The sequence below is a fragment of the Biomphalaria glabrata genome, chromosome 11 (genome assembly GCF_947242115.1).
Source record: "Biomphalaria glabrata chromosome 11, xgBioGlab47.1, whole genome shotgun sequence".
Taxonomy (NCBI): domain Eukaryota; kingdom Metazoa; phylum Mollusca; class Gastropoda; family Planorbidae; genus Biomphalaria; species Biomphalaria glabrata.
Window position 1 is genome coordinate 34,756,758 of NC_074721.1, and position 16,603 is coordinate 34,773,360.

At 38.6% G+C, this 16,603-nt stretch overlaps 1 protein-coding gene across 1 annotated transcript in view; it reads right to left on the minus strand.

Annotated features, from left to right (window-relative positions):
- LOC106072827 (glutamate decarboxylase 1-like) overlaps positions 1–16,603 on the minus strand; it is a 38,454-nt gene continuing 21,851 nt past the window's right edge. Inside the window, exons 10-16 of the mRNA XM_056005000.1 lie at positions 13,513–13,577; positions 11,992–12,070; positions 7,806–7,955; positions 6,383–6,432; positions 4,761–4,815; positions 4,351–4,440; positions 1–3,396 (exon numbers count right to left, since the gene is read on the minus strand). Of these exons, the coding sequence (XP_055860975.1) occupies positions 3,190–3,396; positions 4,351–4,440; positions 4,761–4,815; positions 6,383–6,432; positions 7,806–7,955; positions 11,992–12,070; positions 13,513–13,577 (696 nt within the window). The 3' untranslated portion in view covers positions 1–3,189. The remainder of the gene's footprint in view (positions 3,397–4,350; positions 4,441–4,760; positions 4,816–6,382; positions 6,433–7,805; positions 7,956–11,991; positions 12,071–13,512; positions 13,578–16,603) is intronic.

Sequence of the window (16,603 nt, forward strand, 5' to 3'; positions counted from 1 at the left end):
ACAGTTATGGATTTAAAAGAAAGAAAAAATCTCTCTATCTCTGAGATTCATTTCCTTACCTTTGTTTTAAAATCCAATGTGTTAGTACTGAGCTACAAGCAACATACAGTTTAATGAATGTCGAGGTCTACCATAGATAAACTATTTTACAACCAATCGCTGGGCTCCCATAGTGAATTACATCTACGAGAGATCAAGCAAAACGTAGGGAAAAACTAAAGCAAATTACAATTACCAAATTTCAGGTTTCAAGGACGAGGTTCAGTGTAGCCAAGGGGGCTGTTTTTAGGTTACAAACCCCCTTCCAATAAAAAAATACAGCAAAACTGCTGTCCCCAAATTCAATGACCGTAGCTAAAAAGGACGGGAGGGGGTGAGGTTCAATATGAAATATGCCCCGATTTAAATCCGCCCAAATTAATTACGTATGGAAAATGACTAGAGAAATACCAAAACTTAGAAACAAAAAGTTTTAATAACTCTTATTATTTTTTTTTAGTTAACAACAAAACTAGTATCGAAATGTTCAATTATGTATTCAAACGTAATTAGAATGTCATGAAAAAGTATTATCAACAAAAATATTTCACATAATCAGTAAGGAAGCTGAAATCTTTCTACACTACACTCACTCAAGGGAGAGAATAATAAATGAAACAGAGTGCCATTTTGTCATAAAACATATGTAAATTTTGTTTGAATCAATCCCAACTTTAAAATAACAGCTCTCGTCTAACACACTGTGTTACTGTTGAAGTAAGTATTAATATATACATGCATGTTCCTAACATTTGATGTTATGCTTAGTTTGTAAACTTTTTTGTTTAAAAAATGTTGTGCTTGTAAAATAGATTCACATGTTTCGGGGGATGGCAGAGAATACTATTCGAACCCAGGAGAATCGAGACTACCGAACGACAGTCCAGAGCGCATACCACTCGTCGACCAGGCAGCCAAATAGTCTCATAGTTTTTAGTTGTCTGTGATGTAAAACAACGAAATGTCAGCTGTTGAACACAGTTATGGTGATGTCTTGAGAACGACGCAATTAAAGGTCACATTCTCAATAGTAACAGCATTTTCATTGCAACTGGAGAGCTCTCTGACAGTCACAGAGCAGAAAGGGAAGCACTAGTTGCTACCATGCTAGCAAATCATCCAAGTTCCCACACAGTCAGATTGTCTTTCTAACCGATGCGAAAACAACCCTCCAAAGCTTGCAAAACTCTGATTCCTCTTATATTAAAAACCTCAGAACAGCACTTACAAAGCTCAACAACAACAGCAAAAAAAAAACAAAAAAAATGTTATTCAATGGCTACCAGCTCATATACAACTAGAAGGAAATGAAAAGGCTGACACACTCACCAAGAATGGGAGAACAAACTCACAAGTAGATGGTAGAACCCCTAAAGAAATCATATACGCTAAGCTTGCAGAGGGAGCCAGACCCAAGGGCCGCCCAAGACTAGCCTACTACTAGTTGAAAAAAGGCTGAGAAGAAAGCACTATGCGCCTAATATCGCGGAAGGATCTAAGTCTGCAAGCGAGACATGAGAACCACGGGCATCAACCAAAGTATGTAGGAGGAGATAGCCCAAGACCGGACAGCATGGAGACAGACTGTACTTGCTGGTACGAACTACGTCAAGGTCAAAAGAAGCCAAGATGCATCAGTCAAGAGCAAGAAAAAAAAAGCTGCAATGCTGCAATGTCAGCCAGCCCTAGGATAAATGCATAAATAAGCATGAACTGTGTCAAACTCTGCCATTCCAGAATTGGCTTGATCAGTCACACCAGATTCTGCCCCGTCTCAAGACGAAAGCAAAGCCGTTGACTCACCTGGGTTCACCAATTGTCTTCCGAGACAGAAGGAGCCATATATATATCATGAAAGTCTTCCATAAAGAATAGTCTCTGAAATATTTTCATTTTAACTCTTCACATATGTTTGGATCTTATCTTATAAAATGCAGACGTTACTTAAAAAAAAGAAGAGGATGACGTCCTACGCGTCATGCATTTAGTCATGCATATTAACCAATGACTTAAATTCTGCCAAGTCACTGGTTTTCCTGGCTAGCTCTAGCATGCTCTAATGGCACTAGGGAAGAAGGAGCATTTGTACAAATTTGTCCTAGAGTTGGAACGAGGAATGTGCTTTTATCTTTGTGTCTTTCTGAGTATTTTATTAGATTTTGTATTTATTAGAATTTGTATTTGAAGATTATGGTTCAGTGTTTTATGTATAATTGTTACTATACTTTTGAGTCTTGTATCCTGTAGGCTTTCTAAATTTAGTGATTTTAATAAAGATGTTACTCTAGTCAAATGCGAATATTCCTTTGTTATCAATCTCACTGCTCTTTTTTCTGTCTGCATCTCATGATCTAAACATAAACAATGGACCAGCATCTTATGATCTAAACAATGGAACCGCAACTCATGATCTAAACAATGGAACCGAATCTCATGATCGAGTTTTTTCTGCTGCCTAAATTTCTCAAATTACCTACGTTCTTAAGATCTTCTCCCACAGTTTACTATAGATCATGCTGCCAAAGTTCCATTTTTTAAAAAAAAACGTAAATTGCGATCACACTTTTGGACTGAACAATAATGCGAATAAACTTAAATAAAGTATTAAATATTGCTAGGTTTTCGTTTAGGCTGCCGCCTCCTGGCGTCCTTCTTTCTTTAGGGAACACAAAGTAATTTGTATTAATAATCAAATTATTTTCATTACATTTAAATTCTTACAATAAATGTATGTTATGTTTTTTTTTTCATGGATCTCTTGGAATCATAAGCCCCGGCGCAATGAACCTCTTTATTACACACTGCCTAGGGCTTAAAGCTAACCATTAAAAATTAACATTAAAATTGTTTCCAAATATGCCACCATACTACAAGATAGATGTGCATGTGTGTGTTTTTTACTTTTGAAGTTGGCACATATTTCAACATTTAACGTTGGCAATTACCCAACATCCCCAGTTTTCATTGCATTAGCGTCAAGGGCTAAGTCTAGAAGACTTGACTCTAAGGTGATTTATGACCGTTCACTAGTTCCTCTAGAATCTAGCACATAACAGATAAAATACTCTCACAGTTTCTATGTGTACATTTTAAATAGGCTACACTCTAATGTAACTTGAAAAGTATATACAGATACTTATAAAATACAGATTATTTCGCATCTAGAGTCCAGTTTTCAGGGACATTGATCTCTTGACCCAGGTGATCTATTTCATCCAGAAGAAAGTCTATGTCCCGTCTGGTTAGTACTGGGTTAGAGATAGCGACTCGGAAAAGGTTTGGCCAATCCCCAAGTGGCTGATACTGGACCATTAAGCTGCCTGCTTCCATCATTTTAGATTTAATGAGCGGAGCAATCTGGAATTCAAACAAATGTTTAAAACACAGTCATGGTATCAGATATGGCATAGTATCATTTTATAGAAAGAATCAAACCATCTTAGCATAGCACAAAAAAAAGTGTAATTTATTGAGAGCTCTGCCGATGTGGCGACCGAGTGGTAAAGCGCTTGGCTTCCGAATGGGAGGGTCCGGAGTTCGAATCCCAGTGAAGACTGGGATTTTAAATTTCAGGATCTTAAGGGCACCTCTGAGTCCACCCAGCTCTAATGGGTAGCCTACCTTACATAAGTTGGGGGAAATTAAAGGATGTTGGTCATTTTGCTGGCCATATGACACCCTTGATAACCGTGGGCCACAGAAACAGGTGACCTTTACATCATCTGCACTACAGACCGGATAGTCTGAAAGGGAAACTTTACTTTTACTACCAGCATACTTCATTTTTGGTACACTTCTTTTTTTCTTCGTTCTCTTTTTTATGAAGGGTTTAGACAGGTAATCTGTGTCTGAGATGAACTGCGCGGTGGTTTGTAGATTAGGCAGTTATCCGTATAGTTTTACTTCTATAGGAGGGTGTCGGTGCCAGAGTCTTGTCCGGGCCTCTTGAAAGAGTATGCAGCTTTGAAGTACATTGGTACACTGATAGAGATGGTTTTGTAGGTACTAGTTGAAAAAAGGCTGAGAAGAAAGCACTATGCGCCTAATATCGCGGAAGGATCTAAGTCAAAGTAAGTAAGATTGAGGTGATGAGTAGGACTATTTAACAAATCAGTTGAAAGTGCCGAATTGCACAAACAAGAATTTAGATCTATGTATCTCCAGGCAAAAGCTGGATGGATGTAGGAGCCTTATTATGTCCAGATTCAGCTTTGGCATTAGATTTGCAACGCCTCTCTCAAAATGGCAAAATATAAGAAGCTAATAAAAAAACATTAAATTTAGTTTAAAAATAAATACTTGTTTCGTTACCTTTGCTACTTGCTCTTTTGGAATGACCTGAAAAGAACATGTTCTCCAATATGGCGGGAGGTACCAGAAGCAGACGTTTGGAGCTTCTATCTGTTTGTAGCAAAAAAAGAGTCCCATTTAAAATTTACTGGGGAAAAAATCAACTATAAAAACAAGGATGCAACATAAGACTAAAAAAAACTGGACACTAGTAGGCCCAATTATCCTTCAAAAAGAAGACAGCCAACCTAGTCTTAGTGATTAGTCTTTGTATTGTCCACGCAACATAAAAATAAAAATTGTGTAAACTTATTTTTGAAAAAGCATTGTCAGATAGATTCTCTTAACACACTTAGTGTAACATAAGGAACAAACTCAAGTGGTAAAATAATCGATTGAAAACAAAGCCACAATGAGATCTAGGTACTCACCTGTTCAACTACCAGGTAAAATCCTTCCCGTTTTTTAATTTGATCTCGAAGATACCTTGAAGTGAAAACATAAATTAGATTTGTTACAAAGCTTTTATCAACTCTGTCGTCTGCCTGTATTGTAAAAAGTTTCACACGTTATTTCTCCGATACGCAATCTTGGGTCAAGCTGAAATTTTGTCACAATTATTTTATTGTGCACAAGTAGCAGTTTAAATAAATTAACCAATTCGTTAATTAACTATTGGTAATTAATTATTTTGTTTGGTATCTCGAACAAGGGAAAGAAATTGTACTTGACTGAAGTGGTGGTATAAACTAAATTAGTCTCGTTTATAAGTCACCGCTTTGAATTAAAACAAACAACATGCAACTATACTAATACAATCTTCTCTAGACATAAAGTACCTTACTAGCAGAGTCGTTAGCTCGTCGGGCCCAGGAGGAGTGAGCCACGAGTTCGAATCTAGGACATTCCCCCTTTTGGACTCACTAGTAATAATCTTCATTTCTGAACGAACGTATGAAAAGTATACAACTAAAATATATATATAAACTACGCACACACACACATACACACTTACAAACGTAGAAAACAAAAATAAGTAAAGCAAACACACACACACACACATATGTGACAGAACGTCACCAGCTCACATTCTAGATGTCATACAAGTTATCAGCATGGATCTACTACATCTCTTGTTTCCCTCTTTACATTGGCAAAAAACTTTCTAATCCTTTTGAATGAGCCCCTCTGCTTTACCTACATGTATATCTTAGTGCACACTACAAAAAGCTCCGCTGTAGAGCCCGTTGTAGTGCCCTCTACTGACTGTCAAGGTGCAGTGTCTGGTTTCTACTGCCCAGTGCTCAGGGCCTACTGGGTGGCTGCCTGGTCGCGCTGTGTGCGCGCTGGACTATTGTTCAGTCGTCTGGATGGTCCCGGGTTCAAACCCTGCCCACTGCCATTTCCCGAGTATGGACTAGGAAGTAGATTATCTGAAGCAACATCCGAAACAGGTCAAACTTTTTTACTGCCCAGTCTCCTTCTTAAGATGCCCGCTGCCCAGAGTCTACTGCCCACTGTCGACTGCCAGAACTTATCCTTCTGAATCTAGAGCCAGCCTCATCCCTTTACTCGCTAGAGACTCCCAGCTGAGAGCCCGTCAACTACGACGAAGACAATCCCATCAACCAACCTACCGGAAGTGATAAAATAAGCAATAGAGACAATAGGGATATCTCCCCAAAGTAGCACAAACCAATCGATGATAATCAATACTTTTGCTAGTTCAATCATGATTCAATATAATTCACGGTCTATTATTACAAAACAACAACAACACACCTTTTCGTTGGATTTTATTTTTGTAAATAAATACAATTTCAATCTGTAAACTATAAGCGCAATATTTGTCAGTTGCCTGCATCCTAGCATTGTGCCTGTATGTGTTTATCTCCAATTGTGCATGTGTAAATGTACACTTAGACTTCATACAGCAACTAACACACATTAAAACACAACATTTGTCATAATATACAAATATACACACATAAACACATACGTAGAAAACAAAATACAACTGCACACACACACACATACAGACGTAAACACTTACGTTGCTAGAAGAAAATTTCTGTTAATCTGTTCCTCAAAGCCTAAATCTCCCTGACAAGAAAACAGTACGAAACAATTAAATTCAAACAATGGTAAGCTAACAGTAGTAGTAGGTCCTGTTTGTGAGGCGAATGTTTATAGATAGTACTAGTAGGTCCTGTTTGTGAGGCGAATGTTTGTAGACAGTAGTAGCAGGTCCTGTTTGTGAGGCAAATGTTTGTAGACAGTAGTAGTAGGTCCTGTTTGTGAGGCAAATATTTGTAGATATTTCTGCTCTTAGAAGTCACAGGATGAGAAATGTCTTGAAACAATGTGACCATTTGGAGATTTTCATGTTAACCTAAACAATATCAAGGACGCTCAATTGAACGTCATTGTTTAGTTGTTGCCAACTAAAAAACAAAACAAAACAATTTTAACACTATCTCCAAGCTTGGCAGCTGATCGTCGTATCAAATCTCCTTTATTGCTGCTAGTTAATTACCCATTTGGTTTGAAAGTCCTAGAGTAAAAGTGTAAAGCTTCCTCCATAATTAAACTAGTTGGTGCCACAAACAGAAGCGCCTACAAAATTTGATTCTGCTAGGGGCTAGAAGTGAACACAATCTCCATAAATAAATGTTTAAAAAAAGCCCTAGCTTGTCAACATCTTATTTACCTTGCACACCGGAGACACCAAAAAATGTGCTATTTTAAGATTTTTTTTCACCTTGTGTGTAAACTTCCCCTTTCAGACCTTGCGATCTATAGGGCAGATGATGTTAAGGCGCGGTGGTTGAGCGGTAAAGCGCTGGAGGTCTCAGGTTCGATTCCTCGCGAAGATTGTGATTTTTAATCTCGAGATCTTTGGTCGCATCTGAGTCCACCAAGCTCTAATAAGTACCTGACATTAGTAAAGGCGGATGGTAGTTGTGGTGGTCACATAACACCCTCGTTAACCTTGGGCCACAGAAACAGATGACCTTCGCCATGTATGAAAGTCACCAATACAGAGATATTGCTGAGAATGTCTCAATGTTGTTAGATCGAATGATAGTCTGTCACGGTCCTAGGTACTATTACCAAACTTGCTTCGGGTTTACTTACAATGATACGATTGTACTCAATCATAATGCTGAAATCTCGGTTGAGGCATTCTAAATTCAACATTTCTACACTTTTTGCGAAAACTGGCTGCTTTTAATATTTCATTTTCTTGCAGCGTCATAGCCATATTTGGAGTAAATCACTTTCTCTGCGTTTTCTCCGCCAATATATATCTTCTATCTTACTGTCTACTAAGATTACAACGAAATCAAGATTGCGACAATCTCAAGATTACGACAATCTCAAGATTGCGACAATCTCAAGATTACGACAATCTCAAGATTACGACAGTCTCGAGATTACGACAAGAAAGAAGTATACATAAATTTGAATCTGACCTTTGACCTCCACATGAGCCAGAGTTTGAAGATGTCGTTATGTCTGCCACATTGGATGCTCATGTCGCCTGTGTCATAAGATATGTCGTAGTGTTTGTCCTTTTGGAACAAATAGCTGGCCCCCATTCCGTTACAACTTTTGAGTAAACCCTGTGGAGGTCGACAACATTGTCAATATTTGATAAATATTTAAATTACGGGGTCATGAGCTTCTAATGTAAATATCTTAAAATCCTCCTCTTTCCAATTTGACTGAATGGGAAACAACCGAGAACATCAGTACAATAAAGAAATTATTCCTTCTGATCGGTAAAAATACGAATACTGAATTTATTTTACTTTTAAGAGTTATAAAAATCTGAAGCGTAAAGGGCTATTTTTTTTACCAGGAATTTTCGCTGACACATGAGCATAAATGTTTTAATCATATTTTAATGTTTCTTACAATACTTTAATGACACGGGCTTGTAATATATATTGCTAATGTATATATATGGCTCCTTTTGTCTCGAAAGGCAATGGATGCGCCCAAATGAGTCACTGGTTTTGGCTTAATCTTGAGACGGGGCAGAATCTGGTGTGGCTAATCAAGCCAATTCTAGAACGGCAGACTTTGCCACAATTCGTACATGTGTATGCCTCTGATTTAGGGCTAGCAGACAGGGCAGCTTTCTTTTTATCCCTCTTGATTAAAGCCGCTTCAATTCTTTTGTTCTCAGCAAGGGTTGTCCCAGCACGCACAGTCTGTCTCCATGCACTCCGGTCTTTGGCTATGTTTTCCCACATACTTTCGCTGATGCCTGAGGCTCTCATGTCTCGCTTGCAGACATCTCTATATGTTAGTCTTGGGCGGCCCTTGGGTCTGACTCCTTCCACAAGCTCAGCATATAAGATATCTTTCGGGATTCTGCCATCTGGCATGCGGGTGACATGTCCGAGCCAGCGTAATCTTCTTTGTGTCAGGAGAGCATACATGCTGTTCATATTGGCCAATCTTAAAACTTCCTGATTGGAGACATGGTCCCTCCAAGAGATGCCCATTATGCGTCTCAGGCAGCGCAAGTGGAAACTTTTCAATCTGTGCTCTTGGTACATGTATGTTGACCAGCTCTCATTGCCATAAAGGAGAGTGCTCACAACACAGGCGTTGTAGACTAGGATTTTGGTCGCTGTGGTCAATTTACCATTTTCCCAGACGCGCTTGGAGAGTTTTGCCAATGCTGTGGTAGCTTTTCCTATCCTTTTTGTCAGCTCGATGTCTTAGTCTAGGTTACTGACAATTGTTGAACCCAAGTAGGTAAATTCCTGCACCACTGAAAGGGTGTGGTTCCCAATTTGTATTATAGGTATTTCTGCGACGTCTTGTGCCAGGATTTCGGTCTTGGAGAGACTTATAGTAAGGCTAAACTCTTGACAAGCAGCTGCTAAGGCGTTCACTAGCTTCTGTAGACCTCCTTGTGAGTGAGATACGAGTGCCGCGTCATCGGCAAACAGCAGCTCCCTTATCAAGATACGACGCCTTTTCGTTTTGGCTTTAAGACGTGCCAGGTTAAAGAGCCTTCCATCGGATCTGCTATGGATGTATATTCCGTCTTCCAGGGATTTAAAAGCACTGGATAGTACGACTGAGAAGAAGATGCCAAATAGTGTAGGGGCCAGTACACATCCTTGTTTGACACCGCTCTTAATGGAGAATGGCCTGGAGGAAGAACTTTCAAACTGAACGGTGCCCTGCATATTTTCGTGAAAAGCTGACACTAGTTTTCTTAACTTATTTGGGCAGCCGATTCTCTCTAGTACAGCAAACAGACCGCTTCTGCTAACAAGGTCAAAGGCCTTGGTCAAATCAATAAATGCTATGAAGAGGGGCTGCTTTTGTTCTCTGCTCTTCTCCTGTAGCTGCCGAAGAGAGAAAATCATATCTGTTGTAGATATACCTGCCCTAAAGCCACACTGCGACTCTGGATAAACACGATCTGCCAGGATCTGTAATCGCTTTAGTAATACTCTAGCAAAAGCCTTTCCGACTATGCTAAGCAGTGAGATGCCTCTGTAATTGTTACAATCAGAGCGGTCGCCTTTATTTTTATAAATTGTAACAATGTTGGAGTCTTTCAATTCCTGGGGGACCATTCCTTGTTCACAGCACAAGCTTAGCAGTTCATGGAGTGGTTTGATTAGGGCATGTTTTCCAGCCTGAATTACTTCAGCAGGAATGCCATCTCCTCCGGGTGTTTTCCCATGTGCAAGCATGTCAATGGCAATGCTCAGCTCCTTTACTGAGGGCATTTCGTCTAATTCCGTCAAAACTGGAAGTGATGGGAAGTTGGAAACAGCATTTGGTGAGATGGCGTTTTCAATCTGGTAGAGTTCTGCATAGTGTTCAACCCATCGTTCCATTTGCAGCGCACGATCGCTGATGATTGAGCCATCTTTTGACTTGAGCGGAGCACACTTGCTGGTGTGAGGTCCAAAGGCTTTTCTCATGCCCTCATATAGTCCTCTTATGTTACCACAGTCGGCACAAGATTGAATATCTTCGCATAGCTCCTGCCAGTATTTGTTAGCACATTGTCTCGCTACTCTTTGGGCATTGTTACGTGCAGCTCTGAGCCTTTTTAAGTTGCATGGGGTGGGATCCTTCTTGTAGATTAGCATGGCTGCTCTCTTGTTCGTAGTGGCAGTTTCCATTTCTGGTAGACTAGCTTCAAACCAGTCTTCGCTTTTCTTGGTTTTGTTTCCAAAGACCAGTGATGATGTTTGGTAGATTGTATCACGCATAAACGTCCAACTTTTTTCTACCTCAGTCACAGAGAAGTTTTTAAAAGCTTCCTCTAATTTGTTCTCAAATTCGGTGCAAAGATCAGGATTTTTTGTGCTAGTAGTATTCAGGCGTGATTTTCTTTTTCCCTGTGATGTGTGGATCTTAGTTGGCAGCAGTCTTGTCCGGCAGGACACTAAAGTATGATCAGTATCACAATCCGCGCTTTGGTAGCTACGTGTCAGCAGTATATTTCCAATGTCCTTTTTTCGTGTCAGTATCATATCCAGCTGGTGCCAGTGCCCAGACCTAGGGTGCCTCTATGAGACACAGTGCTGTGGTTTTGTTCTGAAGTATGTGTAGGTAATGCAGAGCTTATGGTATGTGCAGAATTCAAGCAGTCTTTGTCCGTTCTCATTCATCTTTCCAATTCCAAAAAGCCCAAGACAGTCTGGCCAGGTAGTGTGATCTGATCCTACTCTGGCATTGAAGTCACCTAGAAGGATCATATGTTCTTTTTGAGGAATGTTTGCAATGGCTTCTTTGAGGTCTTCATAGAACTTGTCTTTGTCCTCCTGAAGCGAGCTTAGTGTGGGGGCATAGGCACTAATTAGAGTGACTTTTCCAGATGCTGTCATCATACTTATGCTTAGTAGCCGTTCCGAGCCACCAACTGGAGGGACTATCATGGGAAGAAGACTGTTCTTGACAGCAAAGCCCACACCATGTATTCGAGTCTCATCCTGTGCTTTCCCTTTCCAAAAGAAAGTGTAGTCAGTCTCGCGGAGCATGCCGTTTTCGGCCAGTCGGGTTTCTTGCAGGGCTGCAATGTCGATATGTAGCCTTTTTAGCTCGTTGTTTATAACTGCCGTCTTCCTTGCATCGTCGATCGGCCTTAGATCATCAGTGAGACCAGGACACATTGTCCTGACATTCCAAGTGGCTAGTCGCATGACAGGGATTTTCTTTTTCAGTTTAATTTTTCTCTATTGCTAATGTGAATATATACAAAATGGGTAGCCACTAGTCGATGTTTAGACCTCACACTTTTAAACGTGCTTAATATTGAGAATATTGTGTAGAAATATAGTTCTTATGAAGACGGCTACTATTTTTACAAAGCCTATATCAACTCAGTCTGTCTGGTACACTCTTTTAATTCGTTATTTCTCCCACTCCCTAACAAGACATGAATCTAAAAAAAAAAAAAAGATTAAATAATAAGTTAATAAAATAGTGGTAATAAATTAATTTTGTTTGACATCGAATAGGGGAATAGATCATAAAGTATTGAGATCTATGGTTGATCTATGAGTTCTTCCTCTAAGATAAACTTTTTTTGAGTATTTGTTTTAATTCGATTGTTTATACCAATTAAAACATATCGCAAAAAAAGTAAATTAAAAAAACAAAACAAAACTAAACCATGTGCTTGGTAAGGAATGCGGAGCATTGTAGTGGCACTCCCATCATTTTGTGAGGATTCCAGGTCACGGAGTCAGCTCTGGTAGTAAGGGGAGAGAAAAAAAAAAGATATTCAGCTGGTGAGAAAAAAACATTAGAGTTCTCTACCTTAATGTATTCCACATTGAATCAAGTTAATAAATGACATTATTAGTTCACTAGTATGCCAATGTATCTGATATTGCCAATTTTATACAGATGTCATTATATTTTGGTGTCATTACGTTGTACGTTTTTTTTTTATAACGGACATCTGAAGTTTGATTTGAGCAAGGATTGGGTTGCCTGAGCCAGCCAGGAAAACCAGTGACTTGGCAGAATGTACGTCATTGGTTAACATGCATGACTAGATGCATGACGCGTAGGACGTTATCAGCTTCTTTTTTTGAAGTAACGTCTGTATTTTACAAAATAAGATAAAATAAGACACATTTTATTCTAATTATAGTGCTAACATTTCACACCTGCAAATGGGAATTAGGATTAGGCAAAATTTGCCGAAAGGGTGTCAGCACTGGCCTGATCATGGTCATGATATGATGGTCATGTATCTTCCATGAGTCCTGAATATTTTCTGACCATAAAGAATTTGATATTACAGCTTTAAAAAAAAGAGAGGCTAACAGTAGGGCCGGCCATAGGTAATTGACTGATCCCAAATAAAATAGAAAAATTTAAAAAATTAAGATAGAGAAATACGTAATGAAATAAAAACCTTACTGTATCTACCTCTATATCAACAAATAAGTTAAATTGATATAGCGCTATTTCCATAACCTTCAATAAGCGTTCCTTAAGCTTCATATTCGTACATATGTCACAAACCGATTTTTCAGCTTAATCCAAGCGCCGATTGTACGAATGTGTTTCATGGAAAATTTATGATCACCAGACTAGATATAAGTTTCAACAAGAAATAAAATAATGGACATATGTATTATAACTATTAGAGTTGCACTCTCTTAAATAAACCTTCAATCATAGTAGAGACTTTGAGCTAGGCTAGTAGACATAGAATTCTGCTAGTAGACATAGAGTTCTGCTAGTAGACATAGAGTTCTGCTAGTAGACATAGAGTTCTGCTAGTAGACTTAGAGTTCTGCTAGTAGACCTGTTCCATGTTTTGCTACCTTATTCTCTAACAAAATTCTTTGAGTCCAATACGAGGCGACCACTAATCAATCGGAGGCCCTAGTTTACCTATGCCTAAGTCAGGCACTGAATAGCCAGTGAAGGATAATGTTGCAACAAAATTTAGGGAAAGAGATCAATGAGACAGATAAAGATTAAAAAGAAAGAAAAAAAATTAAAGAGATACAGCAATGTTCCAGCGACATTTTTACTTTCAATATTGCAGCAGAGTTATCTTTCCTTGCGTGTCGTCTGAAGAATCAGCAGACGACACGAAAATGAGCGCAACATATTTATTTACCATCGCTGTTAAAGGATACATGAACAGTTCTAATGTAGAATACACATTACCTCTCTATTCCTTCCAACAAATACTTGTGGTCTCGACTCAACAAGGCGCCTCCTCCCCAGGCTGCCTGTAATACACACAACAGATCAACACCAGACAATATCTAATCACGTCCGAGAAGTAATGCTGCTATATTCTCGCTAGAATCGGTAAAATTGTCGATGTATAACAGTTCTATAACATGTACTACAACTTTTTTGTTTACTTTTAAACTTCGGTGGGTTAGGGTTCAAATCATTCTAACTATTATTATTTTAGTAAAGTTCCCCCATTTTCAGACCATAAGGTCTATAGGTCAGTTGATGTTAAGGTCATCAGGTTCTTTTGCTAATGGTTAACGAGGGTGTCATGTGGCCAGCACAACTAAAGACAGGTACCATTAGAGTTGGGTGGACTCAGGGGCGCCCTAAAACCCCGAAATTCAAAATCCCCAGTCTACACCGAGATTCGAACTCAGGACCCCAGGTTCGGAAGCCAAGCGCTATTATTATAACTTTTGTATAAATGCCTTGCATGCGCGTATGCTATTCTTAGTGTCCTTTGGTCCTATGTCTGTTGTGTCTGTATGGTTTCTGGGAGCAGTGGCGTAGCATGATACACGTGGGCTCGGGTTCAAGAATATATTGGTGGGCCCCCTCCCCCAATAAGACGAATACAATGTAGGCTATGACAAAACAATTGAGCAATCTGACTGTATCGGTACATTGGCCAAAAAACATTCCAATGCAAGTAGAGAAGCTTGTAATAATCTGATTACGTTTGACTCTGTTAGAACTCCAACACGAATTAAAAGTCAATGTTTGTACAATTTTTGAACAGAATGAAACGAGTTAACGAAGTTTCAGATAAATAAAGAAATGTTTTATGAGTCCAAGTTCCCATTATACATATTTACATTCCTAAAACACTTCTAGGTGTCACGGTTTGAAACATTGATACAAACTAGTATCTATTTCTACGTCCATTATTTAACAGTAAATAGATGGAATATTTATTTACTGAACATTTCTCTGGCCTTCTAAGTAGTAAAGTAAGAAACCAGTGCATCTATTTTTAAAAGCGCGAGCGGCTTCTTCTGATGAAACATTACCCAAAGGCAATTCTAGTATCCAGTCATATTGGAAGCACCTTCATAGCTTTAGTCTCGTAGTTTATTTAAGGATAAATGTTGTTTCATTACTTGAAGCATTGGTGCAGCTAATTCTGCTGACGTCTGATTCTCACATATATATATATATATATAAAACAACCTATAAATAACTCTCTAATTTCTATTTCTTTGGATGTCCGTCATGGGAGATCACTGAACAGTATCAAAAGAAAAATACGAATTTGATATCAACTTTTTATTTGTCTTGAGCGCTGCCACCAATGAAATAGACGAATGGTGTAGAACGGATGTCCTAAAGTACCTTTTTTTTTTCCAGAACTGCATTGCCCAACAGATCTATTATCTCGTTTTGAATCTGTTGGGCTTTGTTTGGTGTCCTGTCAGATTTGATTATTCATAGCAATTTTCTGAGTTTTTTTGTATAAATATGTGGCGTTAAATTTCTTTAAGAGCAATGAACCAAATTTCAACCAAATACTAGGCATTTGTCAGAGAATGGCACTAATCCATGATCAATTTAGTTAGCTGTCTATCTTCTAGATCTTGTTATACACCAGCTCCCCAATTCGATTACCTCCTTAATTGCAATAGCACAAGCATGTTCAACTTGAACTATTCCTATGTTAACACTCGGATGTTTCTTTGGCTTGCTAAATATTTAATGATTTTTTTTTGTTAGATTTCATCCCCTTTTTATTCTGATATAATGATTACATTAACATTGTGTATACTATACAGAAGACAACAAAAAAATGCAATTAAGACTTTCCAGGATGCATCGTCTTGATTAAATATCTTACACTATTTCACAATGTAAACTTCTTCGGATTCGATAGTTTTTTTTTCATGATTTATTCAGATTATACCTTCATGTACACTAACACACAAGGAGGATCCTAGCAATGGAATTGAGATGCTACAGAAAGATCGTAGATATCACATTCAAAGACCGCATCACAAACCAAGAGAATAGAGACAGGGTTACTGCGATCGGGCCCCATGATGGCCTTCTAACTATATTTAAAAAAACGCAAGGTCAAAATCTATGGCCATATTACAAGATCTTCGGGGCACGCAAGGACCTTCCTTCAGGGAACAGTACCAGGAATAAGAAGAAGAGGCAGACATAGAAAGCGATGGGAGGACCACATTAAAGAATGGACGGCATGCCATTGAGAGAGGGAGAGGGAGGAATGGAGAAAGATGGTCGACAAGTCTTGCTTGGTGCCCCAACGGTCCAACAGACTAAAAGATAGGTCAAGGTAAAAAACACACAAGACAAACAGGTTAACGCGTCCACGTCCAGACCATAGAATACTGTGGTTTTTTTTTTCCTTTTTTTTAAAGGAAACCTCAGCATTTGCGCTATTCAATTTTAGCTTTGTCATCATAGGAATCCTTGGGCCTCTTTTCTGGGCTTTTTATTATTATTTCGATTTATAAGTTCTCACATTTCGTAAATAGTTTAGTATAAAGAAATGAACAGAAATTATGAAATGTGATTAACCTGTACTTAAAATATTGTTTAAAGTATTGAATCTACATCTTAGGTGGATAGAAAGCACAAACTTCTACAGATGAGCAACAGACAGGTTAATATTACATATTTTAAATACAAAACAAAATAAAAACATATCAAGCTTTGAGAAAATTGAATAATTTGCAGCTGCATCGAAATTTTAATTAGTGACAATCAGGACTATCCCTATTTCTTAACCAAACTCTCCCCCCCCCTCCTTTTTCCCATTTCTGTACTGAACAGACAAGGAAAAAAAGAATGGGACGATATGGAAACGATTGTCACCCTAAACGCACTGTTAGGGTTAGCTTACCATTACAATTTGCAAAAACCTGATGCAAAGCAAATTCCTACATTAAAGCTTAAAACATTGGTTTGAAATTGATATTAACTTCGGTACAACGATCAGGACATTTTGACGGAGCTTTTTACATTCTATTTTTTATCGGTTTTTACAAAAGTG